Source organism: Neovison vison, chromosome 13, assembly GCF_020171115.1.
Source record: "Neovison vison isolate M4711 chromosome 13, ASM_NN_V1, whole genome shotgun sequence".
Taxonomy (NCBI): domain Eukaryota; kingdom Metazoa; phylum Chordata; class Mammalia; order Carnivora; family Mustelidae; genus Neogale; species Neogale vison.
The window spans coordinates 5,291,120-5,305,318 of record NC_058103.1 but is presented as its reverse complement, the minus strand read 5'-3'; the positions used below and the strand labels follow the sequence as shown (position 1 = coordinate 5,305,318).

Below are 14,199 nucleotides of genomic sequence, written 5' to 3'. Positions count from 1 at the left end.
CGGGGGAGGCGCGCGGGCGGGGGAGGCGCACCGGGCGGGGGAGGCGCACGGGCGCCGCAGACAAAGAATGTGCTTCGTGCGCCCGCCCGCGCCGTTCCGGGCGGGAGAGGCGGCCCGGTGCGCGCGGCGGCGGGACGATAGGGCCGGGCCCGGGAGCGCTGGGCCTGAGCGCGGCCTGTGCGGGGCGGGAACCTCCCGGCGTGCGCGCGACGGGTCAGCTGAGCGGGAGGCGGGGTGTGCTCGCACTGGACTGGGCCCGGCGACCTGGGGCCTGGGGCCACATCCCGACTCTGCCGCCAAACCCCTGGTCCCTGCCCGTGTAATGGGGACGCGGGCGCCGAAGCCTGGATCCTCCCAGGCTCGGACACCACTAGCTGTGATGCCCCGCGGGCGGCGAGTCGCCCCTCCGCCTGCGCTCCCGCCCGGCCCGGTACGCGGGATGTCCGGGTCCGAGCGCGCCAGCCTTCCCGGGCGGCGGGGAGGGAGCTGGGACCGGGAAGGGGGCCGTGGGGCGTCCCTCGAGGGTCCGCACCTGCCCGCGCGCTGCGGGGCCGTGGGAGCCGCGAAGGGTGCAGAGTCGGGCAGGTTCCTGGACCACCCAGAGCCGCGCGGCGGAGAGGGGGCGCCGGAGGCCTCGGGACTGGGCGAGCCAGGCGGCGGGGGAGGCGGGAGTACACGGTGGGGTCAGAGAAGGAGCCGGTCCACGCAGTCCGCCTGGGGAGAGTCCCTGAGATTGGCAGTGGCAAGGACCCCCGCCTGGTCAGAGACCTGTCCTTCCCTCCTTCCCCAGCGCCTCAGGAGGCCTGGACTGTCCGGTTGGGACTGGACTTGACTGGACACTTTCTCCTCCACAATGAGGGTGAGATAACACCTTTTCGGCCTGGGGCCCAACTTCCTTCTTCATGGCCCTGTGGTTGGGACCACACTCCCGGCGGTGTTTCCAGGTCATCGCACCGTTCTTTTACTCTCCCTGTACCGTTTCTGAAATCGCGAGGGGGGTTACAATGGATCTGTACCCAAGGTTTTAAAGATTATGTATTTCTGGTGCTAGGGGGGTATCAGCTAAGCCGTGATCCATGGTGATCCAGAGGCCACCAGGAATCCCACATCACCAGTCACGTGTGGTTTCCTTTTATTCTTTAAACTCTAGATAAGAATATTCATTAAGCAGAGACCCAAACCCAGGTCTGCTGACTCCTAGTCCAGTGCTCGTGATGGCTGGTGGGCCCTGAACTAGGGGTCTGGAGGCCTGGGTTTGAATATCGCCAGCCTCTGACCTCAAGGAGCCAGGAAAGCAATAACATGGGCGCCAGGAGAAGCCCAGACCCAAGACAGGCAGGAGTTGATGGTGGGGATGCTTGGGTGGCTGGAGGCCTCCAAGGCCTGACAGTGAAGCTACACCCAGGTGACTCACCCCTAGGGATACTTGTCCCTTGGTTGCCAGTGCCCCGGGAGGTGGAGCATAAGGCCTGTAGCAGCTACCTCTAGTTTTGGAGGCTTGAGAAGAGAGTCCTGTACCTTAAGAGGCAGTAGGTCAGAACGCTATGATGGGACAGCTGAGAAGGAAGCTAGGACGATCCGACCTGCTTTATATGTGTGTGTGTGTGTGCGCGTGCACGCGCGCAGATTTATTTATTTATTTTAGAGAGAGTACACAGGCAGGGGGAGGGGCAGAAGGAGAGGGAGAGAATCTCAAGCAGGCTCCGACTTCCCCCTGAGTGTGGAGTCCCACGGGGGGGTTCCCTCTCATGACCGGAGCCAAAACCAAGAGCCGGATGCTTACCCAACTGTACCACCCAGGCACCCTGCTTTACATATATATTTTCATCTACATATATTTATATGTTAATATATTTGTATATATAAATATATGCGTATATATACATATATATTTTTTTAAGATTTTATTTGTTTGACAGAGAGAGCACAAGTAGGCAGAGCGGCAAGCAGAGGGAGAGGGAGAAGAAGGCTCTCCACTGAGCAGAGAGCCTGATGTCAGGCTGGATCCCAGGACCCTGGGATCATGACCTGAGCCGAAGGCAGCTGCTTAACCCACTGAGCCACCCAGTCATCCCCCCCCCTTTTTTTTTTTTTTTTAAGAGAATGCACGTGCCTTGCAGTTAATGTCGTGCTTGCGGCAGGTAGTATGAGCCTGGGCTCCCTGGGAGTCATCAGCCTGACCTCCAGGGACTGGTGGCTGTTCAGGAGAGACCAGAAAGGGAAAACAAGGAAGTCACGGCCAAGTAAATGAGTGCGCAATGCCTGTATTTTGAAATCTGTGTTATGACATCAGCAGTCGGGTTTTGTGTCTGTTTCGTTTCCTGAAGGTAAAACTAGAGCACAGAATGTGGTGGTTCAAACCCCTCACCATCCCTAGCTCCCCAGGCCCCACCTCTGTTCTTGGGGAGGCCACCGGGCAGGGCTCTTCTCAGGCCCCAGACTTTAGGGGGCAGGAGGGGCCCAAGGCCAGAGCAGTGGCAGGACAACAAAGGAGGGAGGGAGTGTGACAGGGGACTAGGGATTAAGCCAGGTCACTGAGAAGTGCGTGGTGCAAGTTTTTACTTTGTACGGCTTTTTTTTTTTAAGATTTTACTTATTTATTTGACAGATGGAGATCACAAGTAGGCAGAGAGGCAGGTAGAGAGAGAGGAGGAAGCAGGCTCCCTGCTGAGCAGAGAGCCTGATGTGGAACTTGATCCCAGGACCCCGGGATCATGACCTGAGCCAAAGGCAGAGGCTTTAACCCACTGAGCCACCCAGGTGCCCTACTTTGTACGGCTTTTATAATTTCTTACACAAGATGGGTCCCGTGCGGAAGAATTAGAAACACCAGCAGGAATAGAGGTGAAGAAAACTCACCTCTGTTTCTCGCCTCCCGGGAGTCACTTGGATTCAGTGACCGGAGGCTGTTTTGACCCTGGTGAGGTGGGGTGAGGAGGTCAGGGCTGTCAACTGACTCCCCATTCACTTGGGATAGAACCTAGGTTCAGTGCCTCCAAGCCCAAGGTGACCTGGCCATCATCACCCTGGTGCTGTTGCACAGGCCGCTTCCTCTGCCTAGGAAGCCCTTCCCTTGCCAGGATCGCTTCCAGAACTCAGGTCCCTGTTCACTCCTCACCTCCTCACAAGGGGCTTGGCTGGCCTCCCCTGTCTAGCGCAGACAGCCCTCCGCCCCTCCCCACACAGCTTTCAACTCCTAGGGCGACATTAATTTTCTCCTCTGTTCCACTAGAATGTGAGCTCTACCAGGGCAGGGGCCTTCTCTGTCTTCTTTATTAACCCTAAACAAGGCGGGCACACAGCAGGTACTTAATAAATGTGCAAGCTGACAGAATCCGAGCCGTGGAAGGTGATGGACCCTGGGTGGGGGGGTGAGGCCAGTGGGAGGCCCCGCCGGCAACAGCCTGAACCTTCTCCTGGGACCTGTGTCTGTGAAAAAGAGGTGAGGGGTGCTGGGGGTTTGGGGTAATCGTTTTTTCTAACATGCCTTTTTAGAATTAAAAACTTCAGAAACAAAGTTTCTTCCTGCTAGGCTATAGTCGGCCCTGATAAGGAGGCAGAGAGGCGCAGAGATGGGGACATGCCTCTCCTGGCCCGGGGCGGGGTCTGTGTGTGTGCACACGTGTCCCTGCAGAGCCAGACCTGTGCACCCCTGCCTGTGGGTTTTGACTCCAGAGCGGGAGTCACAGGGGCACCTGGGTGGCTCAGTTGGTAAAGCATCCGACTCCATCCCAGCTCAGGTCTTGATCTCGGGGTTGTGAGTTCAAGACCCACATTGGGTTCCATGCTGAGCTTGGTGCCTACGTTAAAAAAAAAAAAAAAAGGGCAAGGAGTCACATTGCCAGCTCTGTCAGGGCAAGCAGGCAGCTGAGGAGCCAGACCTGGGTGAGGGGAGTGGGACCCTGGCCCGTCCTGCTGTGGGGCCCCAGCCACAGGCTCCCCATTCCAGATCTCCGGGATTGGAGTTTCCCAGGATGCTGGCTAAGACACAGCTTCCCAGACCTAAGGAATCAGACTCCGGGAGCAGCGGGTCTGGGTCTCGGAGCCTGAAGGGCCGGGGACCAGATGGGGACACCCAGCCACTGTTCTCCAAGTCCGCGGGGCCCAGCGTTCTCTCGTTAGGTAGACGTGAAGCGATTGCTGGGATGGAGTCGAGCCCAGAGTCGCTGGCGTGCTGTGTGGGTGTCCAGCATCTTCATGCCATCGGGCGTGTTGCAGCCTTCTGCACGCTTGCCAGTCCGGGTGAGCCCTGGGCCTCTCTGTGCGTGGCACCTTTCCCAGCCCGCTGGGCCTTGGAGAGGTCGAGAGACCGGAGTGAGGGGGACTCCGGCCAGATGAGATGACCAGAAACTCAGGACGGGGACGATATAAAGAGTCTCATAGCACATGCTGCAAGGTTAAAAGCAGAGCATACAGGGGGCCTGCCTGCGGGTGCCCTGAACCCAGAGGGCCCCAGAGGTGATCCACAGTTTGGGCTGGGCCAGCCCGGCGGGACAGAGGAGCCAGGCCCGTGGCGCCCAGCCACGTGTGGCAGACACTGTGTGCCCGCCGCTCATTCAGAGGTCATGAGACTTGTGGGGCCCCTGGAGCCCACGCTCAGGGCTGGCACTGGGGCCCGACGCGAGCCGGCCCAGCTCTGCCCCTCCTGGGGTGCCACACTGTCTGGGGGGTGGAGGAGCAGACCATTGTCCCCAGCCGAAGGGCCGTGTAAACGGGCACCCCAGGGCAGTGTGCCCCCACCAGGGCCCTGGGCTGGGCGGCCAGGTGAGCTGGAGTTGGCACCCCAGGAGGCGGGAGGGGGCGTGACAGTGGGCAGAGCACGACGCGTCCTGAGCCCTGAGGCGTGTTTGGGACAGTCATGGACCCGGCGGGCAGGCCCACGGGGAGCACAGGTTTGGGGGGAAGCTCCAGAGACAGGCAGAGGATGGGCCACTACCCTCAGCTTCCTGGAATCCAGGAGCGCTGGCGTCTTGCAGGAGTCCTGAAGTCGGAGTCCCCCTATTCCAGAACCTTCCGCAGAAAGGCCTTGTGCTACCTCAGCATCCCTCCTCCTCCACGGCTCTCCTCCTGTCATGGTCGCTCAGCCGGGCAGCGTCTTCCTGGGGCAACTGCCCAGGGACAGTCCCTTCCCTTCCCCGGCCAGAATCTCCCCTCTGGCACCTGTTCTGCTGCTTCGGGCTCCGTCCTCTGGAGTTCCTGTCCTCAGCCCCCTTGAGAGCCGGGCCCTCGGCTTCTATGCCGCGTGGCAGGGAGCATGAGGGCTGGTGAGGGGCCAGGTGTGCCTCCAAGGTGTACCCCCCGGGGGGCTTGGGGGTCTCTCTCTCCTCTCGTTCACCCGGTCTGTGTTCTTGAAGATTTTCGTGTGCTCTCAGGGGCCTCCCCCGTGAGCCTGCCCTCAGGGTCCACGCTGGGAATCGCACGGTCCTGCACTCCTGTGGGTCCCTTCCTACTTCATGAGCAGCTCCGAAGTGCCCCTTCCTGGAAGCCTCGGTGAAGCCCCAGCGGAGACAGGCTTCTCTCGGCGGCGGGCTGGCCACGCTCACCTGTTCCCATTCCTGCCTCTCTGGGGCGGCCAGGAGACCCGTCCACTCGTCCTTCCACACACCCCTCCCTGCCCGAAGCTCCGAAGCAGGCTGGGGAGCTGCCGCCCCGAAGGGCGAGGTGGCGTGTTTTCCAGGTCGGCTGAGGAGAAGGGTTTAGTTTGGGCACATTTGTCCGGGAGACGAAGGGCGGGTGCTACTTGGCGGCAGTGACGGGGGAAAACACACTTGTCTCCTGTGTCACCGTCTTGGGCTACCCCGCCCCAGCCCACTCACTCCTGGTCTCCTCCCTCCTCTGCCTCTGTCCTTGGCACTCGCTGCTGTTTTCTGTCTCTGTGCGCTTGCCACCTCGTCTGTTGGTGTCTGTCTCCCCAGAATGTAAGAGCCACGAGGCAGCGACTCCTGTCTTGCTGGGGTCTCAGAGCTGGGCTTTGAATGCCAGCAGCCCGGGCGGGACGCCTGAGTGGCTCAGCTAGTGAGCCGTCGGCCTTCGGGTCCGGTCGTGATCCCAGGCTCCTGGGATCGCGTCTCGCCTCGGGCTCCCTGCTCAGCCCGGAGTCTGCTTGTCCCTCTGCCTGCTGTGTTTGTGCTCTCTCTCTCTCTCTCTCACTCTCTCAGTCTGATAGATAAATAAATAAAATCTTTGAATGCAAACAGCCTGGTTCCCAAGCGATGGTGAGGCTGGGCATCCGCACACAGCTTCTGTGGATTCCATCCTGCCCTTTGCCCTCTGACATGGCGGGCGCCACTGCCAGCCTGTCCCCCCTTCACCCTGCAGTGGCCAGGCAGGCAGGGATGGGGCTGTCCCTCCATCAGCACCCAGCCTGTTCAAGGCCGGCCTGCGTCCACCCGTCAGAACACAAGAAAACAGGCAGACACACAGTCCCTGACCTGCCACCCAGACGAGGCGGTCTGAACCCTGGATCCCTCCACTCTGGTTCTGCCAGCTTTCTGGCCAGCAGGACACTCACTCTGTGTGGCCCTGGGCACGTGCACAGCCTCCTTAAGCCCAAGGGCCCCCGCGGCCACCTCACAGCATTGCCGTATGGCTCATATAGGAGAATGTGCTGAGCCCCCGGGAGGGCCCACTGGGTGACGGCCATGGGGACCAAGCTCATGGGCATCAGGGCCTGGCCCTCGGCATCAGAGAGGGGCTGGGCATTCCAGAGTGTCTGGCGATCACATCTGGCCCCGTCACCTGCATGGCCTTGGACAAATCCCCTTTCTGGGCCTCAGTGGTTCCATCTGTAAAATGGGGACCATCAGCAACCCCACCCCCTTCGGGAGCGCCCTGGCTTTGTGAGAGGCCCAGTCAGCAACATGGCCGCTGGTCCCTAGCAGTGGGTCCTGCAGGGCTTGGGGCCCTCAGGGCTTGGTCAGTGCTGAGTGCTGGGGGCTGAGCAGAGGCAGAGACAGTGGGGCCAGGAGGGAGAACAGGAAACAGATGTGGGCGCACACGGACAGCGTGGGGTCAAGGCAGTGTGAAGGGCATGGAGCAGACACCGGCTGGGACCTGTGTTTGCTCGTGGTGGGGAAAGGGGGGGCTCTTGCGGACTTCCCGGGCTCGCCCCCACTCCCTCCTGCCTGCCGGAGCCTCCTGAGGACGGCTGGTCCTCCTCAGGGCAGCCCCAGCTCCGATGGTGTCTGCTGAGTGAGTAGGATGGAGCTCTGAGGGCTGCTGGGGAGGCCCGAGGACCCCGTGAAGGCCTGAACTTGGGCTTGGAGGGACAGGGGCACCACAGCCTCATCCTCGGACCTCCCTGGAGGTGTCTGCACCTGGCCCTGGGGCCCAGCCCTGCAGGCAGTGTGGACAGTGAGACTTGCCACCTCCTGCGGCCTCTCGAGTATTTCCCTGACCCCTGGATCCCCAGGGCACTGGGACAAGCGTCCTCTGGGGGAGTGTGTGGGAGGGAGTCCAGCTGCCCAGTGCCTGCGTTTGGGCATTGACCCGCAGGGCCTCTGCCTTCAAGGCCACTGGTCAGCAGGCTCCCGTCTCTTGTCCCTCCCCCAGCCCTGGCTATTTAAGGCCAGCCAGCAGCTGGCGAGTTGGTCGAGGCCACCCCGGTGGCGGCAGACCGCTGTCAGGCAGGCAGACGCAGGGCCTCTCCCAGCACAGCGCTGTCAATGGATTTTGTGGCTGGAGCCATCGGAGGTAATGGACATGGAGGGGTTTGGGGGGGCGGGGGACCAGGAGGCGTGGGGAAGTGCTGGGCCTTGGCAGTAGACCCTCCGGTGCCAGTGGCAGTGGGGTGTCAGGGGCTCTGGAAGTGGTTTCGCCCTGGTGTGGGCCGCACGTGCTGGGGGGCGGCACAGGGGGAGGTGAGTCTGCACAGCCCAGCCCTCTCAGCCTGCAGCCCTCAGGCGGGGATGGGGGTGCGCAGAGGGTGGTCTCAGAGGGAGGCAGGGAGGGGTCGGGGCGGGGAAGGCTCACAGCCATCAGTGTGGGGAGGAATGGCCCAGCTGTGGGAAGGAACAGTGGCGGGGGGTGGGGGGGGGTTGGGGGGGTGGGGGGGGTTGGGGGGAGGAAGGGTGGACAGTGAGGACAAACAGGCCTGGATCCGGAAATGCAGGCTGCAGGGGGTGGGCGGGGAGGGGGAGAGGCCCTGCGGGAGCCCTGGCCATACCTGCAGGCTGGTGTGCGCGCTCTCCCCGCCTATTGGCCTCCCAAACTATTTTCCCTTCTGGGGGAATGGCTGGTTACAAAAGACAGATCCAGAGAGATAACAGCCCGTTGGGAAACAGGTGGGGGGCGGTCTTCCCCCACCCCCGACCCTCCATCCTGCAGGCTGGAGCCTATTTTGGGCGAGGCACCCTTGGCCTTGCCCTGTCTTGTGAAACAGCAAGGGTACTGGTCGATACTTCTGGGAATGGTGTGGGATGTCCTCCTCCCTCAGGTGGGGAGGGCGGTGCTGACCCAGGACAGGCTGGAGCCCTGGGTCTCTGGTGACATTTCTGAGGTGTGACTATGTGCCGGGCCTAAGACCAGCTGCCTCCCTGCACGTTAGCCCCTAAGGAGGGGGCTCAGAGAAGGAAGGGGCTTGACTTGGCGAAGATCACAAAGCCAAGAAGGGCTCTCGAAGACCTGGGTCTTGTCCCTGTGGAGGACAGACATGGCACGCGTGGGACAGCAGCAAAACCACGTGATCGGGGCTGTGATCAATATGTTTAATGGCACAGAGGCAGCCCAGATTCAGGGGTCAGGGAGGGCTCCAGAGAGGAGGTGAAGCTGTGGTGGGGCTTTGATGAGTGAGTAGGAGTTCGGTGGGGTCTCTGTGAGAGTCAAGGAGGATAATTCTAGGGGACGCCTGGGTGGCGCAGTTGGTTGGACGACTGCCTTCGGCTCAGGGCGTGATCCTGGAGTCCCGGGATCGAGTCCCACATCAGGCTCCCAGCTCCATGGGGAGTCTGCTTCGCTCTCTGACCTTCTCCTCGCTCATGCTCTCTCTCACTGTCTCTCTCTCTCTCAAATAAATAAATAAAATCTTTAAAAAAAAAAAAAAAAAAGGAGGATAATTCTAATCCAGTCATTCAGTCAGTCCTTTGTTCATTTCCTCACACTCCTTCATTCATTCATGCACACATATTGAGTCTTGGAATGCCTACTAAATAGGGCAGAACCCCCAGTGCCTTGTTCTCAGGTGACCCTCACCACCCTTTACCCCCAGGGTATGTAACCTCAGGGCTCTGTGGGTCTCTGGCTTCCCCATGACAGTGCTGGGGGCTTGGACATTGAGGTTCTGGTGGAAAGAGAAAGGATGGTGGCACCTGGCCCTTTGCAGGGAGAGGACCCTGGTCTAGAAAGCCTCGTGTCCCACTTGAGTGCTCCACGCAGACTTGTGGTTTCAGGCATTCCTTCGCAGAGTCCTGGGTGACCTGGGATTTCCCACCTCCTGGCCTTTGTAGGGTCTGTGCCCTTCTTCTGCATACACAGCCCACAGGTGAAGCACAGACAGACCCTTCAAGGCTTGAGGACAAGAGCTGCCTGGCTTGGAGACAGGGCCCGGCAGGTGTCGAAATGCATCCCTGGCTGTTGGAATGAGGCATCGCCAGGCCAAGACAGGGAAGGAGAAATTGCTGGCGGTGTGGCTGAGCCTCAGTTGCCTTCTCTGCATCCGTGTGCTCAGGGCTGATGAGACACGGTGTGGACGGGGAGCGTGTGTCCAGGCTCGGTGGGAGCTGGTCGGGGCTCACCCTCACCTCCTTCCATGAGACAAGGTCGGGCTGTTCCTGCTCCTCACCCGGTCCCTCTGATTTCCCTCCAGGAGTCTGCGGTGTTGCTGTGGGCTACCCCCTGGACACGGTGAAGGTATGGCAATGGCCGGCCTCCACCGCCCACCCTAAGGCCCCTGGCTGGGGTCAGGCTGCCCTCCCAGTCTTCGGCACCCATCCGTGGCCAGGAGACCTTTCTGGCCGGCTGATCAGACCGGCCGTCCCCACGCTCCTCGGGACCCCGTCAGCCCCTCTTCTCACCTGCGCGTCAGGGTTCTTGTCTCACGCAGGCTCCCGGTCCTTGCTCTGCCCGAGGTGCGCCAACAGGCCTCTGACAATCAAGGCATTGGCTTGTCCCCTCCCCCAGGCCTACTGACCTTGCTGTCGGCCTAAAGCCACCCCTTCCTGAAGTCTGCTTCTCTCGCAGGTCAAGATCCAGACAGAGCCCAGGTACAGCGGCATCTGGCACTGCGTCTGGGACACGTATCGCCAAGAGCGGGTAGGCCGGGGCCCGAGGTAATGGGCAAGAGGACGTCGGGGCCTCGGCCCCATGCCTGCCACACCCAATGAGCCAGCCCTGTCCGAGCTCAGCTGTCACCTTCCAAATGGGAGGGATTGTACCAAGCTGCTGGGTTTCTTTGAGGTTGAGAGCCAAGTGTCCAGCACATAGGAGGTGTCCAGAACGAGGTCCTGCCTTCAAGAGAGGGTCCACGGGTGGCATCTGGGGCCTTGGGGGTCAGGGAGGGACCCCGAGTGTTTGTATTTCTGTCTCCTCCAGGCTGGGCACTCCTTGAACGCCATATGGGGTGGGTGACACTGTTAGTTGTGCCATGTCCAGCTCAGAGCCCAGTCCAGAGGAGGGACTCAGGGATACTTAGCAACATGAACTTGGGGCTCGATGCGGGCCAGGGGTGAACGGATGAGAAAACAGCAGCAGTAAAGCACGCTATTCAACGTCATCAGCATCAAATAGCAGCAGTAAGCACGCTATTCAACGTCATCAGCATCAAATAGCTGTCCTAGGTCCAGCCTGGCCATCTGTCTCTTCAGTCCCTCACATCACCTGGAGAGAGGGGGGTTACGATTGCCTTGGCTGTGAGAGACGGGCCTGAGGTCCCATGGTCAGGGAGGCCAGGGCAGGGCTGAGACACGGCCCACTCGGCCTGGGCCCCCGGCGGTGGCCCTCTTCCTGGCTGGGCCTCTGGCCTGACCAGGGCCCTCGGGTCTGGTCTGTCTGCCCACCAGGTGTGGGGCTTCTACCGAGGCCTCTCGCTGCCCGTGTGCACCGTGTCCCTGGTCTCGTCCGTGTCTTTTGGCACCTACCGCCACTGCCTGGCACGCATCTGCCGCTTTCGCTATGGCAGCCCCGACGCCAAGCCCGCCAAGACTGACGTCACGCTGTCCGGATTTGCCTCTGGCCTGGTCCGCGTGAGTGGGGTGGGGGGCGGGGCCCCTCAGGACTGCGGGGTCCGGCGAGGCTGAGAGAGCCGCCCGGGAGGCCACCCAGCCCCGCAGCGGGGGAAACCCAGGCTTGGGGCAGGGCAGAGACTGGGGGAGGGCTGGGGGTGGTGGGTGGGGGCCCAGCTGATTCTCATTAGCTCGGCGACCTTGGGCGACCTTGGGCGCGCCAGGGAGCCTCTCTGAGCTTTTGTCTCTTCGCCAGTAAGAGGCGTGGTGAAGCTCCAGTAAGGTTCTCCGTGGAGAGCCCCCGGGACGGAGTCAGGTATGAGAACCCACAGAGCGGCAGCCAGTATCGTTAGTAATATGTCGCTTACTCGTGTTATTAATATGTCACTCACTCATGTCATACGGTACCGAGTACTGTAGTCTTCTGACATGACTTCTGCTAATTACATGGTACACGGATGTGCTTCGCCTGTTAACTACGTGATAGATACTCCACGAACCCGAGTCACAGGCATCTGTCCAACACCTCGCGTGTGTCGGGACGCTCCAAGCCAGAAGCGGAGCTTTGAACCCCATGGCACCGTCCCGGTGGGCCAGCCCTGGAGAAGCCCCTGGGGGCGTTGCCGTGGGGGCACGAAGCCAGCGGGGTGCAGGTAGCGTGGCCTGCGCCTCCTTACCCGCCTCCTTCCCCGGCAGGTGTTCCTGACCTCGCCCACAGAGGTGGCCAAGGTCCTCCTGCAGACGCAGACGCAGACGCAGACGCAGACGCAGACGCAGCAGCGGCGCCCTTCGGCCTCGTGGCCCTCGGCTGCGCCCCCGCTGTGCCCCGCGCCCCCTGCCGGTTCCGGGCCCAAGTACCGAGGGCCACTGCACTGTCTGGCCACGGTGGCCCGCGAGGAGGGGCTGCGGGGTCTCTACAAGGGCAGCTCGGCCCTGCTCTTTCGCGACGGCCACTCCTTCGCCACTTACTTCCTATCTTACACCATCCTCTGTGAGCAGCTCACGCCCGCTGGCCACAGCCAGCCAGGTGAGGGGGCCCGGGGCCTGGCAGGTGGGGTGGGGCCCAGCACAGTGGGCCGTGGAGCTGGGGGAGGTGGTGTGGACGCGCTCGGGCCAAACACGGGTGCTGCGGAGCTCCCCCACCGGGGGTGGGAATGTCCGTGCCCTCCACCCCAGGAGTGGGACAGACCTGTCGTGTGGCTTCACGTGTCGGGGGCGTGAGCCCCGAGCTCCATTCCGGGGACTCCCCCCATGTCCCCGGCCAGCTGGTGGGGTGTTGAGGCGGTTGCGGCTCTCTCCCTGCAGATGTGTTGGGCGTGCTGGTGGCCGGGGGCTGTGCTGGGGTCCTGGCCTGGGCCGTGGCCACCCCCATGGACGTGATCAAGTCACGCCTGCAGGCGGACGGGCAGGGCCAGAGGCGCTACCGTGGCCTTCTGCACTGCGTGGTGACCAGTGTGCGCGAGGAGGGGCCTCGGGTCCTCTTCAAGGGGCTGACGCTCAACTGCTGTCGCGCCTTCCCCGTCAACATGGTGGTCTTTGTTGCCTACGAGGCCGTGCTGCGGCTCATCCGGGGCTTGTCAGTGTAGCCAGTCCCGATGCCCCTGGGGCCGACCCGCCGCAGCTTCCTGAGGTCCTGGGGGCTGGAGGAGGCGCGGGAGAGTCTTGGGGTCTGGGCCCACGGAGCTGCCACCCAGGACAGCCTGAGTCTCCCTGGATCCGAGTTGCTGTGCTTGGGGCTACAGGACCACAGGGAGTCTGAGGGGCCCATTTGCCAGCAGCCTGGGGTTGGCATGAGGGTCATATGGCCAGGGAGGAGTGGGCCTCTTGGATGAGGACATCCGTCCCATGGAGTCGCTGGAGCACGTCGTCGGAGTTGCAGCTTCCTGGTCACCCCTCCCAGCAGCCCGTGTCTTCGGAGCATCCCTGTGCCTCCATCCAGTCCTCTGCTGTCCCCTGGCCGCCCTCCCCGCGGGGCCCCCACGCAGCTCTCCTCGGCTGTTTGGTGAGCTCTAGGGCACCTGCCCGAGTGCTCCCCACACCGGGCTGCTCAGAGAGGGCACTGACCGGACGGCCACAGCCAGACCTGCTCCCGCACCCTTGCCCTCTGGGAGATCCCGGAGACTGAGCAGGGAGCTGTTGATAATAAAATGTCTTTGGGTGGGCACCTGGGTGGCTCAGTCGGTTAAGCGACTGCCTTTGGGTCAGGTCATGATGCCAGGGTCCTGGGATCAAACCCCACATCGGGCTCCCTGCTCAGTGGAGAGCCTGCTTCTCTCTCTCTCTCCCTTTGCCTACCTGGGCTCACTCGCTCTCTCTCTCTCTCTCTGTCAAATAAATAAAAACAAACAAAAAAAACGTCTTTGGGCCTGCTCGGTGCTGCTGCTCCGTGGTCTGTGGGGCGGGCGATCTGCTTGTCCTCAGAAGCCCAGCCCTCCGGACCTGTATGGCCAGTGTTCCCACTACACGGACGGGCACACTGAGGCCAGCACTGTGGCTGGCTCCACTCCCTTGGCCTTTGGGGCACTGAGCCCAGCCACGGGAGGCCACTCAGCCTTCAGCATGAGGTTTGCTTTCCTCACTACCCCCACCCCAAACCCACCCCCTTTTGACTGCTCTGCTGCCTGGATAATTGGCTGTGAGCCACCTTTCCACATGGGCCCGGAGGAGAGGTCAGGGAGGGGGTGGCAGGTCCTACATGGGTCATCACAACAATCGGACACCGCAGAGCAAACAGCTCGGAGAGGGAGCTGGGCCTGCCCACCGTGGCAGGGGTGGGGGCGGACTCGAGCCCGCATTTCTGGAATCCTCCTGTCCGCAATGTGGCTCCCGGTCATGGGGGGCTATCAGGGGTCAGGACTCTTGGAAAAGCCGGCCAACACCTGCCTCGATTATCCTCACTCACAGACCCTAGCCTTGACCAGGTCTTTGGACCGAAGGACCTCTTGTGTTCTGGAAACGCTTTCCCGGTTCCCCTTCCGTCCCGGTCCGCTTCTGTCATACTGCCCCAAGCATTTGCTTACACCCAGTGCTCTGGGCCACGAAC

The 14,199-nt window shown here is 61.8% G+C and overlaps 1 protein-coding gene across 1 annotated transcript; it reads left to right on the top strand.

The window, feature by feature from the left end:
* The first annotated feature begins 7,664 nt into the window (after nt 1-7,664).
* On the top strand, nt 7,665-12,910 carry SLC25A47 (solute carrier family 25 member 47). The gene is made up of 6 exons (XM_044230464.1): nt 7,665-7,692; nt 9,803-9,846; nt 10,177-10,248; nt 10,995-11,177; nt 11,853-12,183; nt 12,462-12,910. The coding sequence occupies exons 1-6, from the start codon at nt 7,665-7,667 to the stop codon at nt 12,740-12,742; spliced, it is 939 nt and encodes a 312-aa protein (XP_044086399.1). The 3' UTR covers nt 12,743-12,910.
* Nucleotides 12,911-14,199: the final 1,289 nt, after the last annotated feature.